At 38.7% G+C, this 20,000-nt stretch overlaps 2 protein-coding genes across 3 annotated transcripts in view; one reads left to right on the top strand and one right to left on the bottom strand.

Annotated features, from left to right (window-relative positions):
• The window catches only part of ndufaf6 (NADH:ubiquinone oxidoreductase complex assembly factor 6), a 113,057-nt gene that overhangs the window by 3,866 nt on the left and 89,191 nt on the right, over nucleotides 1-20,000 (top strand). The window lies entirely within an intron of this gene.
• Nucleotides 8,614-20,000, bottom strand: part of ccne2 (cyclin E2) — a 12,918-nt gene continuing 1,531 nt past the window's right edge. Inside the window, exons 3-13 of one of the 2 annotated variants that reach the window (XM_061914703.1) lie at nucleotides 19,912-19,993; nucleotides 17,813-17,866; nucleotides 16,101-16,243; nucleotides 15,887-16,022; nucleotides 15,654-15,800; nucleotides 12,678-12,773; nucleotides 12,439-12,573; nucleotides 9,570-9,681; nucleotides 9,338-9,495; nucleotides 9,123-9,269; nucleotides 8,614-9,037 (exon numbers count right to left, since the gene is read on the bottom strand). In XM_061914703.1, the coding sequence (XP_061770687.1) occupies nucleotides 9,162-9,269; nucleotides 9,338-9,495; nucleotides 9,570-9,681; nucleotides 12,439-12,573; nucleotides 12,678-12,773; nucleotides 15,654-15,800; nucleotides 15,887-16,022; nucleotides 16,101-16,243; nucleotides 17,813-17,866; nucleotides 19,912-19,993 (1,171 nt within the window). In that variant the 3' untranslated portion in view covers nucleotides 8,614-9,037; nucleotides 9,123-9,161. Of the gene's footprint in view, nucleotides 9,270-9,337; nucleotides 9,496-9,569; nucleotides 9,682-12,438; nucleotides 12,574-12,677; nucleotides 12,774-15,653; nucleotides 15,801-15,886; nucleotides 16,023-16,100; nucleotides 16,244-17,812; nucleotides 17,867-19,911; nucleotides 19,994-20,000 lie in introns of both variants that reach the window. The other variant, XM_061914702.1, reaches the window with a different exon arrangement.

Raw genomic sequence — 20,000 nt, 5'->3', positions numbered from 1 at the left:
GAATGGAGAATTGCTGCCTTGGAAAATGAAAAATCCTAATTAAAGAAATAGTTTATGTATTTTCATGACCATTCATCGATTTAGTACACAAGTGAAAAATTACAAGCGTCCGAAAAAATAAAACTGAGATTACTTAAGATCATTAAAATTGTGGAAAAATACACTGAACACAAATTAAATGCAACACCTTAAAACATTTTATATTCCTCTCAAATATTGTCAACAAATGTGTTTAGTCAGCACCTAATAAATCTTGCAGGTGACATTTCCCTGACACTTTTTCAAACTTTTCATAAGAAGTTTAACAGGAAGCTAGCGACAACGTTGCCATGTGCTGCCATCTTGTGGCCAGTTTGTGTAGCACAAGAGACTGGATGAGTTCTTCGCTGCCTTGGACGGTGGAATTGATTGAACATTTCTTATCAAAAAATTAATGAATGGTGTAGAACTTTGGTTCTCAACCTTTTTTCAGTGATGTACCCCCTGTAAACACTTTTTTAATTCAAGTATCCCTTAATCAGAGCAAAGCATTTTTGGTTGAAAAAAAAGAGATAAAGAAGTAAAATATATATCAGTTTCGGATTTATTACATTTTATAACAGTGCAAAATATTACTCATTTGTAGTGGTATTTCTTGAACTATTTGAAAAAGAGATATAAAAATAACTAAAAACTTGTTGAAAAATAAACAAGTGATTCAATTATAAATAAAGATTTCTACACATAGAAGTAATCATCAACTTAAAGTGCCCTCTTTGGGGATTGTAATAGAGATCCATCTGGATTCATCAACTTAATTCTAAACATTTCTTCACAAAAAAGCAATCTTTAACATCAATATTTATGAAACATGTCCATTAAAAGTCTAGTTGTCAACACGGAATATTGCATTGTTGCATTTTTTTTCCCACAGTTTATGAACTTACATTCATATTTTGTTGAAGTATTATTCAATAAATATATTTATAAAGGATTTTCCAATTGTAGCTGAGATAGGCGCCAGCGCCCCCCCGCGACCCCAAAAGGGAATAAGCGGCAGAAAATGGATGGATGGATGGATGCTATTTTTAGATTTTTTTTTTTTTTTAATCTCACGTACCCCTTGGCATACCTTCAAGTACCCCCAGGGGTACGCGTACCCCCATTTGAGAACCACTGGTGTAGGGAATACATACATTCACATCTCAAACGGTTTATATTAAGAACAATTTTGATTGATGTCGTTTGTTTCAGAAGGTAAATCAGGTTTATTACTCAAGTGAAATATTTCAAGCCCTAATTTCTCGTAAATAAAAATAAAATTAAAAAAAAGCTTTTGAAAGAATTGTCAGTTTTTTTTTCAAATACACCGAACAACAATTAACCACAACTTAAAAAAAACAACAGAAAAACATGTTGTTTTACTCTTGAATATTTGTCCAAAAATGTGTAAAAAAGTGTTTAGTTAAATCTCACAAGTGTGTGAAGATTGTCGCACATGACATATTTTATATTTTTGTACCCTGCCTTCCGCCCAATTGTAGCTGAGATAGGCGCCAGCGCCCCCCGCGACCCCGAAAGGGAATAAGCGGTAGGAAATGGATGGATGGATGGTTTTTTTTACAAAATATGATTCGCAAGAACCACTCTTGTGTTATTCCCTGAAATAGTGCATGCTCGTGATTGGCCACCTAAGCACGGCGCTGATTGGCTGTGGTTCACACTGTGAGTGTGGTTAAAAAAATAAATAAACCAATCACGTCACCTGCAGCGGATATGGCTCGCATCATAGTGGTGAGGTGAACTTGGCGAATAACTGTTTATTGGCCGTCATCCATCCATCCATCCATCATCTTCCGCTTATCCGAGGTCGGGTCGCGGGGGCAGCAGCCTAAGCAGGGAAGCCCAGACTTCCCTATCTCCAGCCACTTCGTCTTTTATGTCATTCTTTTTGATTTCATCTTCAATTTGTAAGTCATCCACGTCAAACACAAGACTGTCTTGAAACCCATCGATACAAATAATGCATGCTGTTAGTTACACTGCTAGCTATTAAAAAATGCGTTGTTTCCGGTGAACGTCGTTGAGTGACACGTCACTGAGCCAATCAGGTGGTTGGAAAATGTCTGCACGTTTGAGACGAAAGTCTCCATTGGTGGAAAGTAGTTACGTCATTCCATAATGATGACGCTGTAAACTGAAAACAACTTTAACTCCGTTTGACAATACAGTGCTATGTGTACAAAACTATACATAGACATGATAAAAACTGTTAGTCGTACACATTTTTCTTCTTGCTTCATTAAAGGCCTACTGAAATGAGATTTTCTTATTCAAACGGGGATAGCAGGTCCATTCTATGTGTCATACTTGATCATTTCGCGATATTGCCATATTTTTCCTGAAAGGATTTAGTAGAGAACATCCACGATAAAGTTCGCAACTTTTGGTCGCTAATAAAAAAGCCTTGCCTGTACCGGAAGTAGCAGACGATGTGCGCGTGACGTCACGTGTTGTAGGGCTCCTCACATCCTCACATTGTTTACAATCATAGTCACCAGCAGCTAGAGCGATTCGGACCAAGAAACCGACAATTTCCCCATTAATTTGAGCGAGGATGAAAGATTGGTGGATGAGGATTGTGAGAGTGAAGGACTACAGAAAAAACACAAAAGACGAGGGCAGTGGGAGTGATTCAGATGTTATTAGACACATTTACTAGTATAATTCTGGAAAATCCCTTATCTGCTTATTGTGTTACTAGTGTTTTAGTGAGATTATATGGTACCTGAAAGTCGGAGGGGTGTGGCGACCGCCAGTGTCTCTGAGGGAAGCCACGCAGCTGCAGGAGGACGCAAGCTCTGCTCATAACTACGGTAAGAGACAACTTATTACCACAAACCTGCCGGTTGACATGTGGTCGGGAACCATGTTCGCTTGACCGCTCTGTTCCATAGTAAAGCTTCGCCTTCGGGAATTTTAAACAATGAAAGACCGGCTGTGTTTGTGTTGCTAAAGGCAGCTGCAATACACCGCTTCCCACCTACATCTTTATACTTTGACTTCTCCATTATTAATTGAACAAATTGCAAAAGATTCAGCAACACAGATGTCCACAATACTGAGTAATTATGCGATTAAAGCAGACGACTTATAGCTTGGATCGGGCTGGAAAAAAATGTCCGCTACAACCGGTGACGTCAAAAGCACGCATCATCATACCGCAACGTTTTCAACAGGACACTTTGCAGGAAATTTAAAATTGCAATTTAGTAAACTAAAAAGGCCGTATTGGCATGTGTTGCAATGTTAATATTTCATCATTGATATATAAACTATCAGACTGCGTGGTCGGTAGTAGTGGGTTTCAGTAGGCCTTTGAGTTAATTTTCTGATGTAGTTCCTTCATTCCGACACTGGAGGGGGCGCTAAACGCATCAGTGCAGCGACGTCCTAATAGAGTTGCGGTCAAACACCCACTTTTTATGTTCTAATTGGCAATGTGCGGCCATAAGATGATTTAATTACCTATTTAAATAAAACTATTACATTATTATACATATTTCATAATACAATACTTCAATACAAGACACACAGAGCATGTGCAAGTAAAACACTTCACACACAAAACATAAAATATGTATATTTTAGTAAATTATTGTAGTGGAATTTCTGACCTTTTTATACCATATTTTGTGTCTGTTTTAGTCCAAAAAGAAAGACTATCTAAAAGCCTCTGAATCAATGGAAGAGCATATGTAGGGGAAAGTTGAATTTGTGGTCGCTTTAACCATTCTACAAAATGTTTTGATTGTATGTTATGACTAAGGGATCCACGGTTGTTGGGGAGCAAGCAGTTGCAAAACAACGAGACCTTGACACATGAGGGAAACATATAAAAAGCCAGTAGACCAATATTTGATATGATTTGCATGATTTTGCTTGATTCTGGATCCTTCGGAGGATGCTCACTGTTTGCATTGGCAATTCAATCCAACTTGTACTTTTGAATATGGGTTAATAAACCTTTTATACTTAAACCACTTTGTTTGCTGTTTAAGCTTCGGGCCAATCCACCACACTATCACTATTTACAAGCTAATTAATTATTCAGGCAAGAACTATCGATGTAATTTGCTGGATGTTATACCTGCAGCTATCCATTATTTTAGTAATCTATCCATTTAGTTTTTTCAATTAATCGGGTAATCAAATAAAACACAATTCATAGCCTGTTTTAGGAAATACAGTGGGGCAAAATAGTATTTAGTCAGCCACCGATTGTGCAAGTTCTCCCACTTAAAATGATGACAGAGGTCTGTAATTTTCATCATCGGTACACTTCAACTGTGTAATCCAGGAATTCACATTGTAGGAATTTTAAAGAATTTATTTGTTAATTATGGTGGAAAATAGGTATTTGGTCAACCATTCAAAGCTCTCACTAATGGAAGGAGGTTTTGACTCAAAATCTCAGGATACATGGCCCCATTCATTCTTTCCTTAACACGGATCAATCGTCCTGTCCCCTTAGCAGAAAAACAGCCCCAAAACATGTTTCCACCCCCATGCTTCACAGTAGGTATGGTGTTCTTGGGATTCAACTCAGTATTCTTCTTCCTCCAAACACGACGAGTTGAGTTTATACCAAAATGGATACATGGATGATACAGCAGAGGATTGGGAGAATGTCATATGGTCAGATGAAACCAAAATAGAAACCAACGTATAGTTTGACGAATAATGAGTTTGGCGTGTGTGTCGTCTCTGTGAGGACAAAGTGTTCCCTGCATGCACTTATATACAGTCTTTCTAGTCATATTTATATGACATTAAAAGCTTTATTTTACCTTTTTAAATGACTTCTTTTTTATTAGCTTGTGTACAAAATATGTATTTATAGTCATATAATATCAAATGTTTAATTTTGACCATCAAACCATTACTTTATTCAGTCAATCAACCATCATGTTGGACAATAAAGTGTTTTCACTACATCCTCACTAAAATAATTGTGTGTGTGTGTGTGTGTGTGTGTTCTGAGGCCATAGCAACACAAAAGCCTCACAACAGGGGCCGGGATCCTGTGTTATCTTGTAGATTTCTTTCTCTTTCACACTCATTCAGTTTAGTTAATGTATTTATTTTATTCATTAAAAAAAAATCAAACAAGGGAATATCTCTCTCTCACACACAGAAAAACTAAAGTATGCAGAGGCTATTTTGATATTTGCCATTTTCAAAAGCATTGGACCTCACCTCAATTTAGGTGAACATTAAAGGTTCTGGGGATGGAATAGGGTTTCATGGATTAGAATGTTAAAAATAAGTTGTAAAAATATATATTTTTTGCTTTTTAAATATCTATAAATCAATTTCAGATCTGTTGCCTTAAAGTTTTTTCTGCGTTATAGCTTTTCCACCAAAGAAAACCCTGTTTTTTTTTAATGGAAAAAATAAAACAAAATGTAATTTTCCCCTAAACCGTACAAATATGGAATATTTTATGTAATTAAAACCTTATAAATAATTCACAATGCGTTCGATTTAATCATAATTTTTTTGAACAATGAAAGTAAAACCAAATCGGACTGAAAAGGTGTCGGGGACATAAAGGGCCCCACACAAGTGTAAACAAAAAGTCAATGTTTTTAGTTGAATCGCTTAAATCTCTAGACTAATGGTTCTCAAATGTATTTCATAGAGCAGTGGTCCCCAACCACCGGGCCGCAGAATAATGTTTTATTCATTTTTATTAAAAAATAAAAATATTTTTTTTTTATTAAATCAACATAAAAAACACAATATACACTTACAATTAGTGCACCAACCACAAAAACCTCCATTTTTCATGACAAAAATGGCCCTTTTTCATGACAAAGAAAAAAAAAAAAGGACCCCCCACCCGGGCTGCGGGACAATTTATTAAGTGTTGACTGGTTCGCGGGTACAAAAAGATTGGGGACCACTGTCATAGAGTACCACTATTACTGTAATATGCAGTAGGCCAAAGTATTCATTAAAAACAAGGCAGGCAAGTATATTGAATATTTGTCCACTGTAGCATTGGTTAGTAGCGTAGTAGGCCAAGGTATTCAATAAAAACAAGGCAGGCAAGTATATTGAATATATGTCCACTGTAGCATTGGTTAGTAGCAGAGTAGGCCAAAGTATTCAATAAAAAAGAGGCAGGCAAGTATATTGAATATTTGTCCACTGTAGCATTGGTTAGTAGCGTAGTAGGCCAAGGTATTCAATAAAAACAAGGCAGGCAAGTACATTGAATATATGTCCACTGTAGCATTGGTTAGTAGCATAGTAGGCCAAAGTATTCAATAAAAAAGAGGCAGGCAAGTATATTGAATATTTGTCCACTGTAGCATTGGTTAGTAGCGTAGTAGGCCAAAGTATTCAATAAAAACAAGGCAGGCAAGTAATTGAATATTTGTCCACTATTTGAATAACTATATAAATGAATCTTTGACATACCACGAGTCCGATGACCACTGCTCTAAATCCACTTCAGATCCATCAGACTATAAGTTGTTTATTTTGGCAGTGAGTTATCACGGTGGAACCGGGGTTAGTGCATCTGCCTCACAATACAAAGGTCTTGGGTTCGATCCTGCGCTCGGGATCTTTCTGTGTGGAGTTTGCATGTTCTCCCCGTGACTGCGTGGCTTCCCTCCGGGTACCACCCACTTCCAAAGACATGCACCTGGGGATAGGTTGATTGGCAACACTAAATGGGCCCTAGTGTGTGGATGTTGTCTGTGTTGACCCTGCGATGAGGTGGCGACTTGTCCAGGGTGTAAACGCCTTCCGCCGGAATGCAGCTGAAATAGGCTCCAGCACCCCCGAAAGGGACAAGTGGTAGAAAATGGATCTTTTAAAGTAAAAACTGCCTTCAAGCAGCTTTGGGTAAGCAGTGTTAACTTTGCCGCATTTTCTTGTTACATACCTGTTACAATTTTTTTTTTTTTTGTAATATTTATGGAGTATAGCAGTGGTTCTCAACCTTTTTTCAGTGATGTACCCTCTGTGAAAATGTTTTTAATTGAAGTACCCCCTAATCAAAGCAAAGCATTTTTGGTTGGAAAAAAAAAAAAAGAGTTAAAGTAAAATACAGCACTATGTCATCAGTGTCTGATTTATAAAATTGTATAACAGTGCAAAATATTGCTCATTTGTAGTGGTATTTCTTGAACTATTTGGAAAAAAATGTGTAAAAATAAAAAATTTGTTGAAAAATAAACAAGTGATTCAATTATAAATGAAAAAATTCTACTCATAGAAGTAATCATCAACTTAAAGTGCCCTCTTTGGGATTGTAATAGAAATCCATCTGGATTCATGAACTTAATTTTAAACATTTCTTCACAAAAAAAGAACTCTTTAACATCAATATTTATGGAACATGTCCACAAAAATGAGCATTGCCTTGTTGCATTTCTTTTTTCAGTTTATGAACTCATATTCATATTTCGTTGAAGTATTATGCAATAAATATTTATAAAGCTGAATTGTTGCTATTTTTAGAATATTTAAAAAAAAATATCACGTACCCCCTGGCATACCTTCAAGTACCCCCAGAGGTATGCGTACCCCAATTTGAGAACCACTGGTGTATAGTATAGAAGTGGTTCTTGAATTGTGGTACACCAAACAACCACTTAAAATATTCACTGTAATGTGCCAGTGGCAAAAAAATAGTGAATAATTGTTAAAACCCCTGCCATGTTTTAATGAGTACATAGACCTACTACATTACTATAGTTTGTTGGTCATTTAGGAAAACAGTTTGAAAATGGGTTGAGTATTATGAGTTAGATGACTCATGTCCCCTGTTGGCCATTCTCATTATGACAGTGGCAAATAGCAGCTAATGTTGCCAAAGTCAAAACAGTGGAGGTAAATGATAACGAGCTGGGATGGCGTAGTCCCGCCCACTGGGACACGAAACAGCGTTTGTTTTCTCATTTGCACGAGAACGTACGTGATAAGCTCACTGTAGGAGCCTAAATATTGTTTAAGCTAATTTACATTTTATGGAAGGTGCTTTGTTTATTCAGCCAAAAGGGGACGATTTACTTTATTTGCATGAAAAGAAAATGTATATATTGAGTGCTTAGAGTAATTATATAAAGCTCACTTTAATTGTAATTATTACATTTGTCAAAATGATTTGATGACGTAACTTTTAAATGCATATATGGCAGAAGGATTTGTGTGGTAAGGGGGTTTTGGGACGCAAAGTGTTATGGGTAATTGCTGTCAGGTGTGGTGGAATCGAGCCACAGATTTTTGACCTCACTCATACTTATTCATACTTTTTCTAACTCGTACTGCAACAAACTCTTTATTTTGTCATTAATTTGTTCCCACATTGTGACTGTTTTATGTTTTGAATTATTAAGATCTCAAGTAAACCATACAAACCAAGAAAAACGTCTGCAGTTTTGTTGTTGCCGCAGGAAGCGGAGTGAATGTGATAGTAGAGGAGCGTCAAGCTTAAGGCTACTTAAGGAATCTACACTCACCTCTATTTTCTCTGCCTACAAATTCAAACAAAGGGAAGAGCTAACTTTAGCACACGCACAGACACAAAGTGCTGACTTGACGTTAGGTCAGCAGTTAGAGTTGATGTGGTTTATTTGTGTAAAACGTCGCAGTATAAAAGACTGAAATGACCCATTCCAAAAAATGGCTCTCTGTACAAAAACATACTGTACATTCTTTAGCACCTGAGGAGTCGGAGTCAAAAGGCACAAACACGCGTCGACGTCATAAATAGACAGAAAAACCAGACCCTTGCTCCGACGTCCCTATTGGTTCTTAAACTCTTCAATAAATACAAGCACACGCAGGGGAGCAGGCCGGGACCTGCTCGGGTCAAGTTTCCAGGAATGAAACAGGCAGGAAAGAGGACTCGACGCTTGTCGCCACGGCGATGAGCCCATGTTAGTGATGGGATGTTCACAGTGGAATGACGCGGCGAAGAAGTCGTGCGTCCTCTTAGAGATGAAAATATTCACCCAAAGTCTATTGCGAAATAATGCTGGTTCATAAAACCAAAAAATCTCACTTAATTTAAATAATGCAATTTAAAAAAAAAAAAATTAAAATTAAAAAAAAAAAGCTACCCAGGTTTTGGTCAGAGGTCACATGAGCAGAAATCCTGCTCAGTGATTGGCTGGCTTCTCTGTGCTGCTGGGAGGAGTCATCCAGGGTGTTAGGGCGACGGGGGACAGCGGGCAGTCAGCATCAGTGCGCCGTTCCTGAGCTTTTTTCTGGGAGGAGGTGAAAGGTCGACATCAGACAGGAAGTTATTATTATTTTTTGGATATGTGGTGCTTACCAAAAGATCCAGGTAGATGACGTGCGTCTGGATGTTGTGTCGGTCCTCAGTTTTCACTTTGGGGAAGGTTTTGAGCTCAACTCTGGGTTCCGAGCGCAGCGTGTCCGTGAAGGGAGTCATCCACCGCACGCACGGCGACACGCTCTCCCACGTCAGGCCTGCATGCACCAACGCAGCTGCTCAGCAAACAGGAAGTGCCAAAAAACAGGACAAAGACGAAGGCGGCACACACCTGACACTTTGTTCACCACGTCGAAGGAGGAGAAGTTGCAGAAGGCGGCGGCGGCCAGGACGCTGTAGCTAAAGTCCAGCGAGCTGATGTCCATCATGCAAAGGTCCAACAGCTGAAACGACATTAGGTCAAAGGTCAGGAGGGGACAGCCTAAAATGTCCAATCATGCAGTCATGAGACTTCCTGGGGACCACCTTTATATTTACTCATTCCTCCGATAGAGGTACATGTTTGATATCAGGCCCAATGTGATGTCCAATACTGGTGTCAAACATTTAAACGTCCTCCAATAAGCACACAAGGTTGCTATTTTATTCTATTTTAGCCAATCCGTTTACAAAAGCTAAGGCTACTAAGCTACACCACAGCTAAGCACATAAGATATACAGGATTGTCCTTAGATCAGTGGTTCTTAACCTAGGTTTGATCGAACCCTAGGGGTTCGGCAGAGCCTCCTCCGCAGCGTTCAAGACACACCGGACACATGAATTGATTAACGTGGACCCCGACTTAATTAAACAAGTTGAAAAACTTATTTGGGTGTTACCATTTAGTGGTCAATTGTACGGAATATGTACTGAACTGTGCAATCTACTAATAAGTCTCAATCACTCAATCGTGTAAATAAAAACATCTCCCTATCGGCGTATCTGTACTGTAAAGTTAACATTTGAATGACAATAAAAAGGAAGTCTTAGTCTAAGTATTATGGATACCCCCCAAACAATGTTCCCTCTAATTTGCAAGTGTGTAATTTGTTGTGAGTTAATGCACTGTGTTGGTTTTGTTCTTTGAACAAGGTAATGTTCATGTTGTGCATTACAAAAAAAAATAAAAAAAATTGAATTTGAAAAAAATAAATAAATAAAATACAATTATTTTTCACTAAAGAAGGCTTCACTGAATGTGCATATGAAACTGGTGGGGTTCGGTACCTCCAACAAGGTTAAGAACCCTTTGCCTTAGATTAAAAAAAACTAAAAGATTTTGAGAAAACATTGATCTGATCCCTATAATATTAGAAGGTGGGAATCTCTGGGCACCTCACAATTCAGGAGCTACAATTAGATTAAAAACCGATAACTGATGCATCTTTAAAATTTATGTATATTGATCCATCAATCCATTTTCTACCACTTGTCCCTTTCGGGGTCGCTGGAGCATATCTCAGCTGCGTTTCGGGCGGATGCAGTTTTGCATTTATTTTGGTTCAACGAAAATAAGCGTTTAAGTGCAACATTTGAAAACAGTGCATTTGTAATAAGGAACCGTTAAAAGAATTCCTATCACATTTGTTAAATGTATGGAAATAACTGGAACATAAGTGCCCTAAAATAAAAGGAGCTGGTCGGATCTCTCGCTGCAGTCAGCATTACTTAAATCAATGTATATTTATCATAAATAATCGAAGTGTACTAATCAATTTTATAATCGTCCCTGTCCGGATTACAGAATGGTTGTGCTTACAGACATCGAAACTATTTTATTTGGTACATGGTGTAAAGTGTGAGCAGTAGATGGCAGTCACACATAATAGATACATGTATTCTGTAAGATGACGCCAGTAAGCACCAAAACGTTAAACGTTCCATTGAGAATATACAACATCCACACAGTGCTCAAATGTTTTAGTATGACTTTGGTAAGCTATGAAGCCACACCGCTTGGCTAGTCGGCGCATTTTGACTACCATGGTCAGACGTACTGTGCTTCATCATATGTTATGGTGTGTGTGTGTGTGTGTGTGTGTGTGAATATAAAGACCGCAAAATGTCACCTATTAGACATAACCTAGCGTTTTGTTTTGCAATATTATGCAAAACCAACTTTTCTTACCTTATAGTAACTGCTGATGTGTATTTAGGATCTGCATAAGTTCGGGATATTTGCGTGTCTGCCGTAGTATTGAGGCATTCATCCTCCGCTTTGCCATTTGTAATATAAAGTAGCGTAAAGTTCTAACTTATATCAGTCAGTAGACTCACTATGGAAGTGCTAAAAACTCTGTAGTTAAATTAACTTACCCTCAGAATGTTTGTTATTAGAGAGTTACAGTCGTAAGATTTTTTTCACGGGACACATTTCCAGCGTAGTTGCACTAGTGAGCCTTGGCTGAGGAGATGCTGCTCAGTCGTTGATAGAAGTAAAGTCTGAATGTCATTAAAACAGTTAGCTCCCAGTTTTGACACTTCTTCCGCGCTACACCGCCACAACAAAGATGACAGTGAGAAGACGCTGTCGCAGTGCAGGCATGTAAATAAGAGCACTCAAACGTTGCATGCGACGTATTGACCAAAGAACTACCATTACATGTTATGTAGGCCACAAGGAAGTCTTAAAATGTAGAAAATAAATCACGACCCTTTAGTGCACTTTATAATCCAGTGCGCATTTTGTATGAAAATAGACCTGAATAAACCCGCTCATCGGCAGTGCGCTTTATGGTCCTAAAAACACTGTATAGAGACACATGACCGGCGCTCAAGTAATATTTCCACGAAAATAGCTACTGATCAATGGCCAATCGATCGGCACATCCCTACATAGTGTCCGCTCTGAGATCGGTGGGTCGTGAGTTCAAACCCCGGCAGTCATACCAAAGACTATAAAAATGGGACCCGTTACCTCCCTGCTTGGCACTCAGCATTAAGGGTTGGAATTTGGGGTTAAATCACCAAAAATTATTCCCGGGCGCGGCACCGCTGCTGCCCACTGCTCCCCTCACCTCCCAGGGGGTGATCAAGGGTGATGGTCAAATGCAGAGAATAATTTCGCCACATCTAGTATGTGTGTGACAATCATTGGTACTTTTTTTACATGACCGAGTGGAATCCATTCAATTGATGTTGCAAAAACAATGTTTGGTTACCTGCGTGATCTGGATGTAGGTTTCCTGTGAGAACTGAGGGACCAGGAAGTTGTCTCCATCTTTCTGGGCCTCCACCTGAGCGTAGAGCTTGAGCCAGGCAATGGGAGTCTCAGGACAGAGAGTCCAGTCCAAGGCCTGCACCAGACAGTTTTTACTTTAAATGTACGCATACAACAATGAATCCCCACCAGTGTTTTCCACAGGCCTGCACGGGAAACCCTGTATTAAAAGTAAAGTACCTTGAGGATGAGAAGCTCCGTGCGCTGGATGTCCCAGGTGTCACACGCTCCGTCTGTCACGTAGGCAAACTCGCTGATTTTGGGCGGGTAGATCTCCTGCAAGAAAGACGGCTTTTTAAAAAAAGGTCTCCCAAACAGTTTCTAACTAATCATAACAGACAAGTTGTGAATATATACAATCACAACTACTTTAGCTGCGTGGGGAAAAAAAGGGACAGTGTTCCGGATGAGGTCCAATCAGAACTACTATGTTTTGTCTATTTTACCGCATAAATGGTATCGAAGATTGCAATGTATCAATTACACCAGACCTTGGCAAATTAAAGCCCGGGGGCCACTTGCGGCTCGTTAAGCTTTTCAATCTGGTCCGCCGGACATTCCCAAATCTTTTTTTTTTTTTAAATATCTTTAAATGGAATCTGTAGCAGTCATTATGACGTGCAGTGATGTTTTCAAATGACCGTAAGTCTTGAACTATACAAAGTATTTCAATGGTTGGAATATGCGCTTTTGCTTGATATACTAGTTACTATGGTAATCCAAGTCACAGCAGGTCAGATCAGGTACCAAGCAGTGTGGGTGGGGAGCGTTTCCAGAGCGGCCAGCATGAAATGCGGGTGTCAGGGACAGACGCGTTCATATTTTGCTGTGTTGCATTTTGCTTGATTGTAAAATGCCGATTGAGAGGGGGTGCAACGTTCATATGTTGTCAATATTCAGTGTTTTATCGTTCATAGTTAATATTGTAAATCCCACATTCTTTATTTTAATTTCCAATTCTGGGTGTCTCATTCAATAAAAACATTTAAAATGTCATTCCATTCTTTAAGGGGGTCTGACATAATGTTTTTAGCTTTAAATCAGACAGTGAGGTTTTGTATTAGTGTTCCTAAAAATAGATAAACTGGCCCCTAGACACATTTTTCTCTAAATTTGCCCCCCTGATGCAAAAAATTATTTCCCAGGCCTGAATTACACGTTACAATATGCCTACACCTGGTAGAAAGATTAGACTTATGGACGCAATGGAGAACGGAACCAAATGTCAACCATGTGGAGCGACTATCACCCTTAAAAGTACAACTTGGGCGCCATTTTGACAAGAGTAATGCTGGACTATTGAATTTTAACCCCAATAACAATTTTGGCTTCCCACAATCAAAAAAATCAAAACAAATCGGCCGCAACGTGTGTGCAAATTCCTGTTTGATGAGTGAAAAAAAGACTGTTTTGAATCTCATCATGGTTGCCACTTTCTCCTAATCAATAAATCGCTGAACTCCACAAAAAAAAAAAAAAAATTAGCATTTGAATTTCAAATACCGTAAATTCCGAACTCTAAGCCGCAACTTTTTTCCTCCACTTCGATCCCTGCAGCTTAGACGATATGGCTAAATTATAGATTTTTCTTCATTGACAGTGATAATCAAAATAATCTAATACAAAAACAAAGCAAAAACTCAGGCTGTTTTTTTGTGCTATGTCGCCATCTTTTGGACAAATTTACTCACCGCAGTGTCCTTCCATTTACTGTATTCAACAACCGAAAGTAAAATACTGTTCAGTCTTCTGGTGGTCCACAGCTTTTCTACCCATGTGGATTCCTCATTCATCACTCCAACATTTATAAGTTTTAAATAACAATTCAGAATTACTAAACCATCCTGTGTGTGATGCTTGCAGGAGTGTTTTCATGCATATTTGTACATGTTACCCTAATATGACGACGCTTGCGTTGTTGGCATTAACTAATATGCTAAAACGTTGACGAGTGTTTGTGTTGGAATTGTTACCCTACAATACAATTAAGGTTCAAGCGGTAGAAAATGGATGGAATTATTTTTGTATGGTTTCAATTCACGGTGGAAGAGGGGTTAGTGAGTCTGCCTCACAATATGAAAATCCTGAGTAGCCTGGGGTTCAATCCCGGGCTCGGGATCTTTGTGTGGAGTTTGCATGTTCTCCCCGTAACTGCATGGGTTCCCTCCGGGTACTCCGGCTTCCTCCCACTTCCAAAGAAATGCACCTTGGGATAGGTTGATTGGCAACACTAAATTGGCCCTAGTGTGTGAATGTTGTCTGTCTATTTGTGTTGGCCCTGCGATGAGGTGGCGACTTGTCCAGGGTGTACACCGCCTTCCACCCGATTGTAGCTGAGATAGGCACCAGCGACCCCAAAGGGAAAAAGCGGTAGAAATGGATGGGTTTAAATTCCAAAACTTCAGTGAATTCACCAAAACGTCTCTGGAGTTGTGTTAAGCCGAATGCAGAGCTAGCGGATCCATGACGATGACTGTTTTGTTTGATCAGTTTCATAGCCAACGTTTGGAAACAATTGAAAAGATATGTAAATAAATATTTACAGAATATTCTGTGTAAATAAGTTATGAATATATGCCTGTGGCTTATAGTCGTGCTAATATACAGGAACCCCCCCCCCCCCCTTCTAAAATATAGTGGATGCGGCTTATATACCGGTGCGTTCTATAGGTCAGGAAAATACAGTATACACAATTAGGACAGAAAAATGGAATCCTTTTTATCCCCCCCATTTGCTTTTGATCATTTTGTACAAAATAAAATATGTAGGATTTAAAATCATCAGGAAATAGTCAGACACTTAAGTGTGTTGAAGCATTAATTAAAACAGGCTTTAGCTGAAAGACTGAACACCATATCTACACTCCCCATCACTACAATATGAAGTATAAATGAAAAAAAACAAAACATTGGATTTTAAGAGTTGGAAAGTTTGAGTCCTACCATAACGTCCACGACGACCTGCCTAAAAATGTTTGTAATCTTTAAAAATCTTAATATCCCTGACAATCACTTTCATTTAATCGTGGTAGCTAAAATTGTGATTAAAATTCAATAGAAATGTGCACCCCTACAAAATATTTGTTGTCATTCCTTTGGCATCTTGAGAGGAATGTGAATGCAGAAATTTATTCAAAAGGTTGAGGGGTAACTCACTTCTATTTTGGAGGCTATGAAGAGCGCCGTGATACCGATGAGCTGCAAGAACTCCTTGTTGACGTCGTCCTGAGTCAGCATAAAGCGGTCAAAGTAGTCCTGGGCCAAATACGCCGTCTGACGGTGGAGGCAGTACACCTCGCTCACCTGCAGCACAAAAAAGCCCAAACATTAAAAAAAAAGGGTTTTGGGGGTTATTCCCCAATATTTGGACTGTTGGTTGTGTTCCTCACCTCCAGCAGCCAGTCGAGGAGGATGGCCCTCATGCTGGCCTGCAGTCTGGGGTGTGCCTTCAGGTAGCTCTTGTCGTGAACATACTTCAGTTCCTTGTTGAGCATCTTGATCCACAAGTCATCCGAGCTGGCCCAGCTGCAACACCGCCACAAAGTCTTGTTTGAGAACACCAAGAGGAGGGAGGAGGAGGAGAGACGCCTGGCGGCGACGTACCTGAGGCGAGGGAGGGGCGAGGTCTTGATGAAGAGGTTCTTGAATCTATATTGCTTGAAACTGGATGGGTCTGTGGGCTCCAGTTCTTTGTGGGGCGTCTCGATGAGGACGCAAGGGCTGGTTCCGTCCTCGAACCAACACTTCTACAAAACATCAAGCTACGGTTAACTTCTTTTTACACTTGTATGACTGTTTGACATAATGTTACTGTTAACATGATGGGTGGTCATAGAAAGGTACTTTTGACTGGCTTTCAAAAAACACCAATGTAGGACTTCAATATTTTGGAGAATATGCAAATCACATTTTTTTTCCACAATGAAAGATTCATTTTCTACAACAATTTCTACTTATCCCCACACACGTAATGCTCAGGGTAACAGACAAGGCTAGACAATATGGCAGCAAACTACCATAATACAACATATTACATGTAATCTTTTTTGTCTAAGATTTAACTTTCTTCTGATTATAAACAAACATGGAAAACAATGCAAATAAAATTCTAAAATCTCAGTAAACACTTAATAACCTCTTAAAATTAAGGTGAAAAAATATGTAGGGAAGAAAGTAACAAAATATTGTAAACAGAAACCTGAGAACAACTATTCTTTGCAGGTTTAGTGCCAGGAAGTTACAACTGTAACATTTAATTAGGTATGTTATTCTTATTTAATTATTGAACAGAATGTAGTTATTGTGATTAGAATAGTAATTTTCAGTAATATTTTGAAGCATCACAATAGTTAGATATTGTAATTTATATTATACAGTCCGGCACTTAGTTCCTACCCGTTTACCTATACCCCCAGAGAGAACAGATGAGAGTTGAAAAAAGAAGTGAGCGCAGCTAAGGCCTATGGTCATTTTCCCCCCCCGGTCATTTCCCCAGACTATCAAAGTGACTTTTCCGGTTTTACCCACAATTTATTTGCTCTCCGCAACACTAATTTGTCTTTTCTCTTCTCACTCGATGCATATTAAACAGCCAGATGGTGCACACAAACTTGAGTGAGAGTGCCTTTTCAATGCAACCAGTCTTGCTTTGCAACTTCCGGTTTCTTCCGACACCCCGCCCCAAGAATATTTTCATCAAATGCATTTTTTGACATCAATCACGTGTCTATAGCGTGATAAATATCTTGTTTTTTTAATTTGACCCTGCCCCACTACATACAAGTTGACTAGAAATCACACTTTCATTATTACAGCAGTACTGACCTGACTGGTTTATATGAAATGACAAAATGGACAACTTTTTCATGGAGAATTAAATCCACTTTTTGTAGTTTTTTTTATTCTCCATGAAAAAGGTGGCCATAATTTTGCACCAGTTTGTCATTTCATATAAGCCAGTCCATTTTGATCAAAATTTCCATACAGATTAGAAAAAATAAATTTTATTCTAAAAAAAGAATTCAGCTTTTTTTTATGGTTTTAAAACGACAATGAGAAGCATTTCATGTTTAAAAATACTGATGGCTATGATTTGGAGTAAAAGATGTTTCATTTAATTTGTTAAGTGAAAATATGGCCTTGTAGTCTCATACATTAACAAATGCTGTAGTTCTGTGAACAGGACACAGATGTTAAGTTTACTTTCTGCTCCTTTTCATTCATAATTGATTGTACTTTTTTGATTTAAACTAATCAAAATGGAAATCTACTAGCTGCTATCGTCAGTGTGCCAATGAAATGTAAACGACACAGACCTGAATTTCGTAGCTTTGTTTCTTGGCGGTGGGTTGCGTCTTCTTCCTGGACGGCTGCCAGAGGAACAAACTAGTGAGTCAAGCTCAAAAGTCACATTGGCACAACTCTGTCTCACAAATAGGAACTGGAATTTTGCCAATCCTTCACAATCCTTATGTAAGAAAACATGTTTTTCGCCTTATTTATGCATTTGACGTCGTAAAATACTGCAAGTTTGAGGCAGCTAACAATGTAGATAATGGAAAAACATTCAATATTCCCATTTAAATGTTGTGACGTATATGTTAATTGGCAATATCATAGGAGCTAACGCCAAATTACTACTTTTAGGGTGCCGTAACCAGAGTGCTGCTAGCTTATGCTGCTATAGACATTTTGAGCCAGTGAGCTGCTGCACCACCTCATTAGCTGGTAAAACCTCGATAGCAGAAGGTTGTGGCCATAAAGAAGTTTGTCAACTTTGACGTTCAACAGATTAAGCGAAAAGACGCTCGTGTGCGGCACAATTTTTATTAATTCATCTAAACGGGAAGAAAAACATCTCTTCAGTAAACATTCCAGTAAGAGCAAACATTGTCCAGTGATTGTTTTATTATGTTTGTATATCTTCTTTAGCACTAGGAAATAATGCTACTAAAGCTACACCTGTTTGGCGCAAAGCTTCTAAAACTTCTAGATCACCCTGATTATATTGAGGCGCAAAAATACAAGTTTCTGGATCATAGTTTGTCCCAAAGTAATTGTACCTCAGTCTGCATGATTAGTAGTTGAAGGACATGGTAAAGGTTGTGATGAAATTGTAAAATTAATACGCAAAAGGTGTAATTATTACATGTAGGGCTGGGCGATATGGCCTTTGAATAATTTCTATTTTGCCTTAGCCTTGAATGAACACTTGATGCATATAATCACAGCAGTATGATGGTTCTGTGTCTACATTAAAACATTCTTGTTCAAATGTATTAAGCAGTGGCAAACAATGTAATTTCCAAAACAAAGTGCAAGATTGTCAGAGACATTTTAAAACAAGCTATTAGTGCACTTTTGTGCATGATGTCACGAAGATGACATTTCAAAACACTAAATTAAAGTGCACTTTTCGTGCAGAACGCCGGTACAATAGTTTAAACCAACGTGCACTTTTGATCATGTCACAAGATATTTCAATAACTGTCAATTAAAAATGAGCTGCATGATAGGAAATCAAATTGTGTATGTCCTTCATTATGTGGTAGGTTCCTGCGGACGTTATCTCCTGTTGACTATTTTCATACAGTGGTGATGTGGAAATGGTGTTAATGTGCAGGTTGCTTTGGCATTTTGTTAGTGTAGCACCGGCCGGAGATGTTGACATGTGGAGTTTCAAGCACTCATTCTGTAGCGGGTGACTTTTCAAATGATGCTACGAATTAGCAGTAATGCTACTTTTTGTAGCAACACTTTTACTTGACATTACGGTTGTCTGTTCAACATCTTCCCGCTTGAGGCCAAACCACAGCCAGACGATGGACTCCCTGCTGTTTTTCTTGGGAATTAATTATTCTTCCATTTGTTACCATATTCGCACCTTATTTCTCGTAATACCACTCGCACTGCTCCGCTAGCATTACAGCTAATGGTCTGAGAGGGCGTATGACAAGTATGTGACGTATACAATAAGGTGCGCTTGTTTTATGTCTGTGCGAAGGAGAGACACAAAACAGTGAGAAGAGCCTGTAGACTTAATGCCCGCAGCTAAAAGTAACTGCGTGAGAAAGTGTACGCTAATATCATGATAGTCATTTACTATATCGCACAAAGACATACCCGCGATATATTGAGTAAATTCGATACCGCCCAGCCCTAATTACATGTTATATGAATGTTACTACATTACATATATACTTGCGCCACGACTATAAAACCTTGGAAATGTTTTTAAAAAGCACTTTATAGACGAAATAGAGGATTGATAGCGTTTATTTGCAATTTTGAATGCATTAAAAAAAATGTCTTGTATTACATAAGGATTTTGATTGACAGACAAAATAGCCAAAATAGTCTAGTTCCCCTTTAAGGTGGTCAGTTTTAATAGATACCAAGTTTGTATATTACCAACCTCAGACTTCCTTTTCCTGGGGGGAGCTCTGACGACGACGTCGGGTGTGTTTGAATCCCTGACTTGCAGAGTGATGCGATCGCTGCGGA

The sequence above is a fragment of the Nerophis ophidion genome, linkage group LG11, assembly GCF_033978795.1.
Source record: "Nerophis ophidion isolate RoL-2023_Sa linkage group LG11, RoL_Noph_v1.0, whole genome shotgun sequence".
Taxonomy (NCBI): domain Eukaryota; kingdom Metazoa; phylum Chordata; class Actinopteri; order Syngnathiformes; family Syngnathidae; genus Nerophis; species Nerophis ophidion.
Note: the sequence above shows the minus strand (reverse complement) of the source record. Positions and strands in the feature narration are given on the sequence as shown.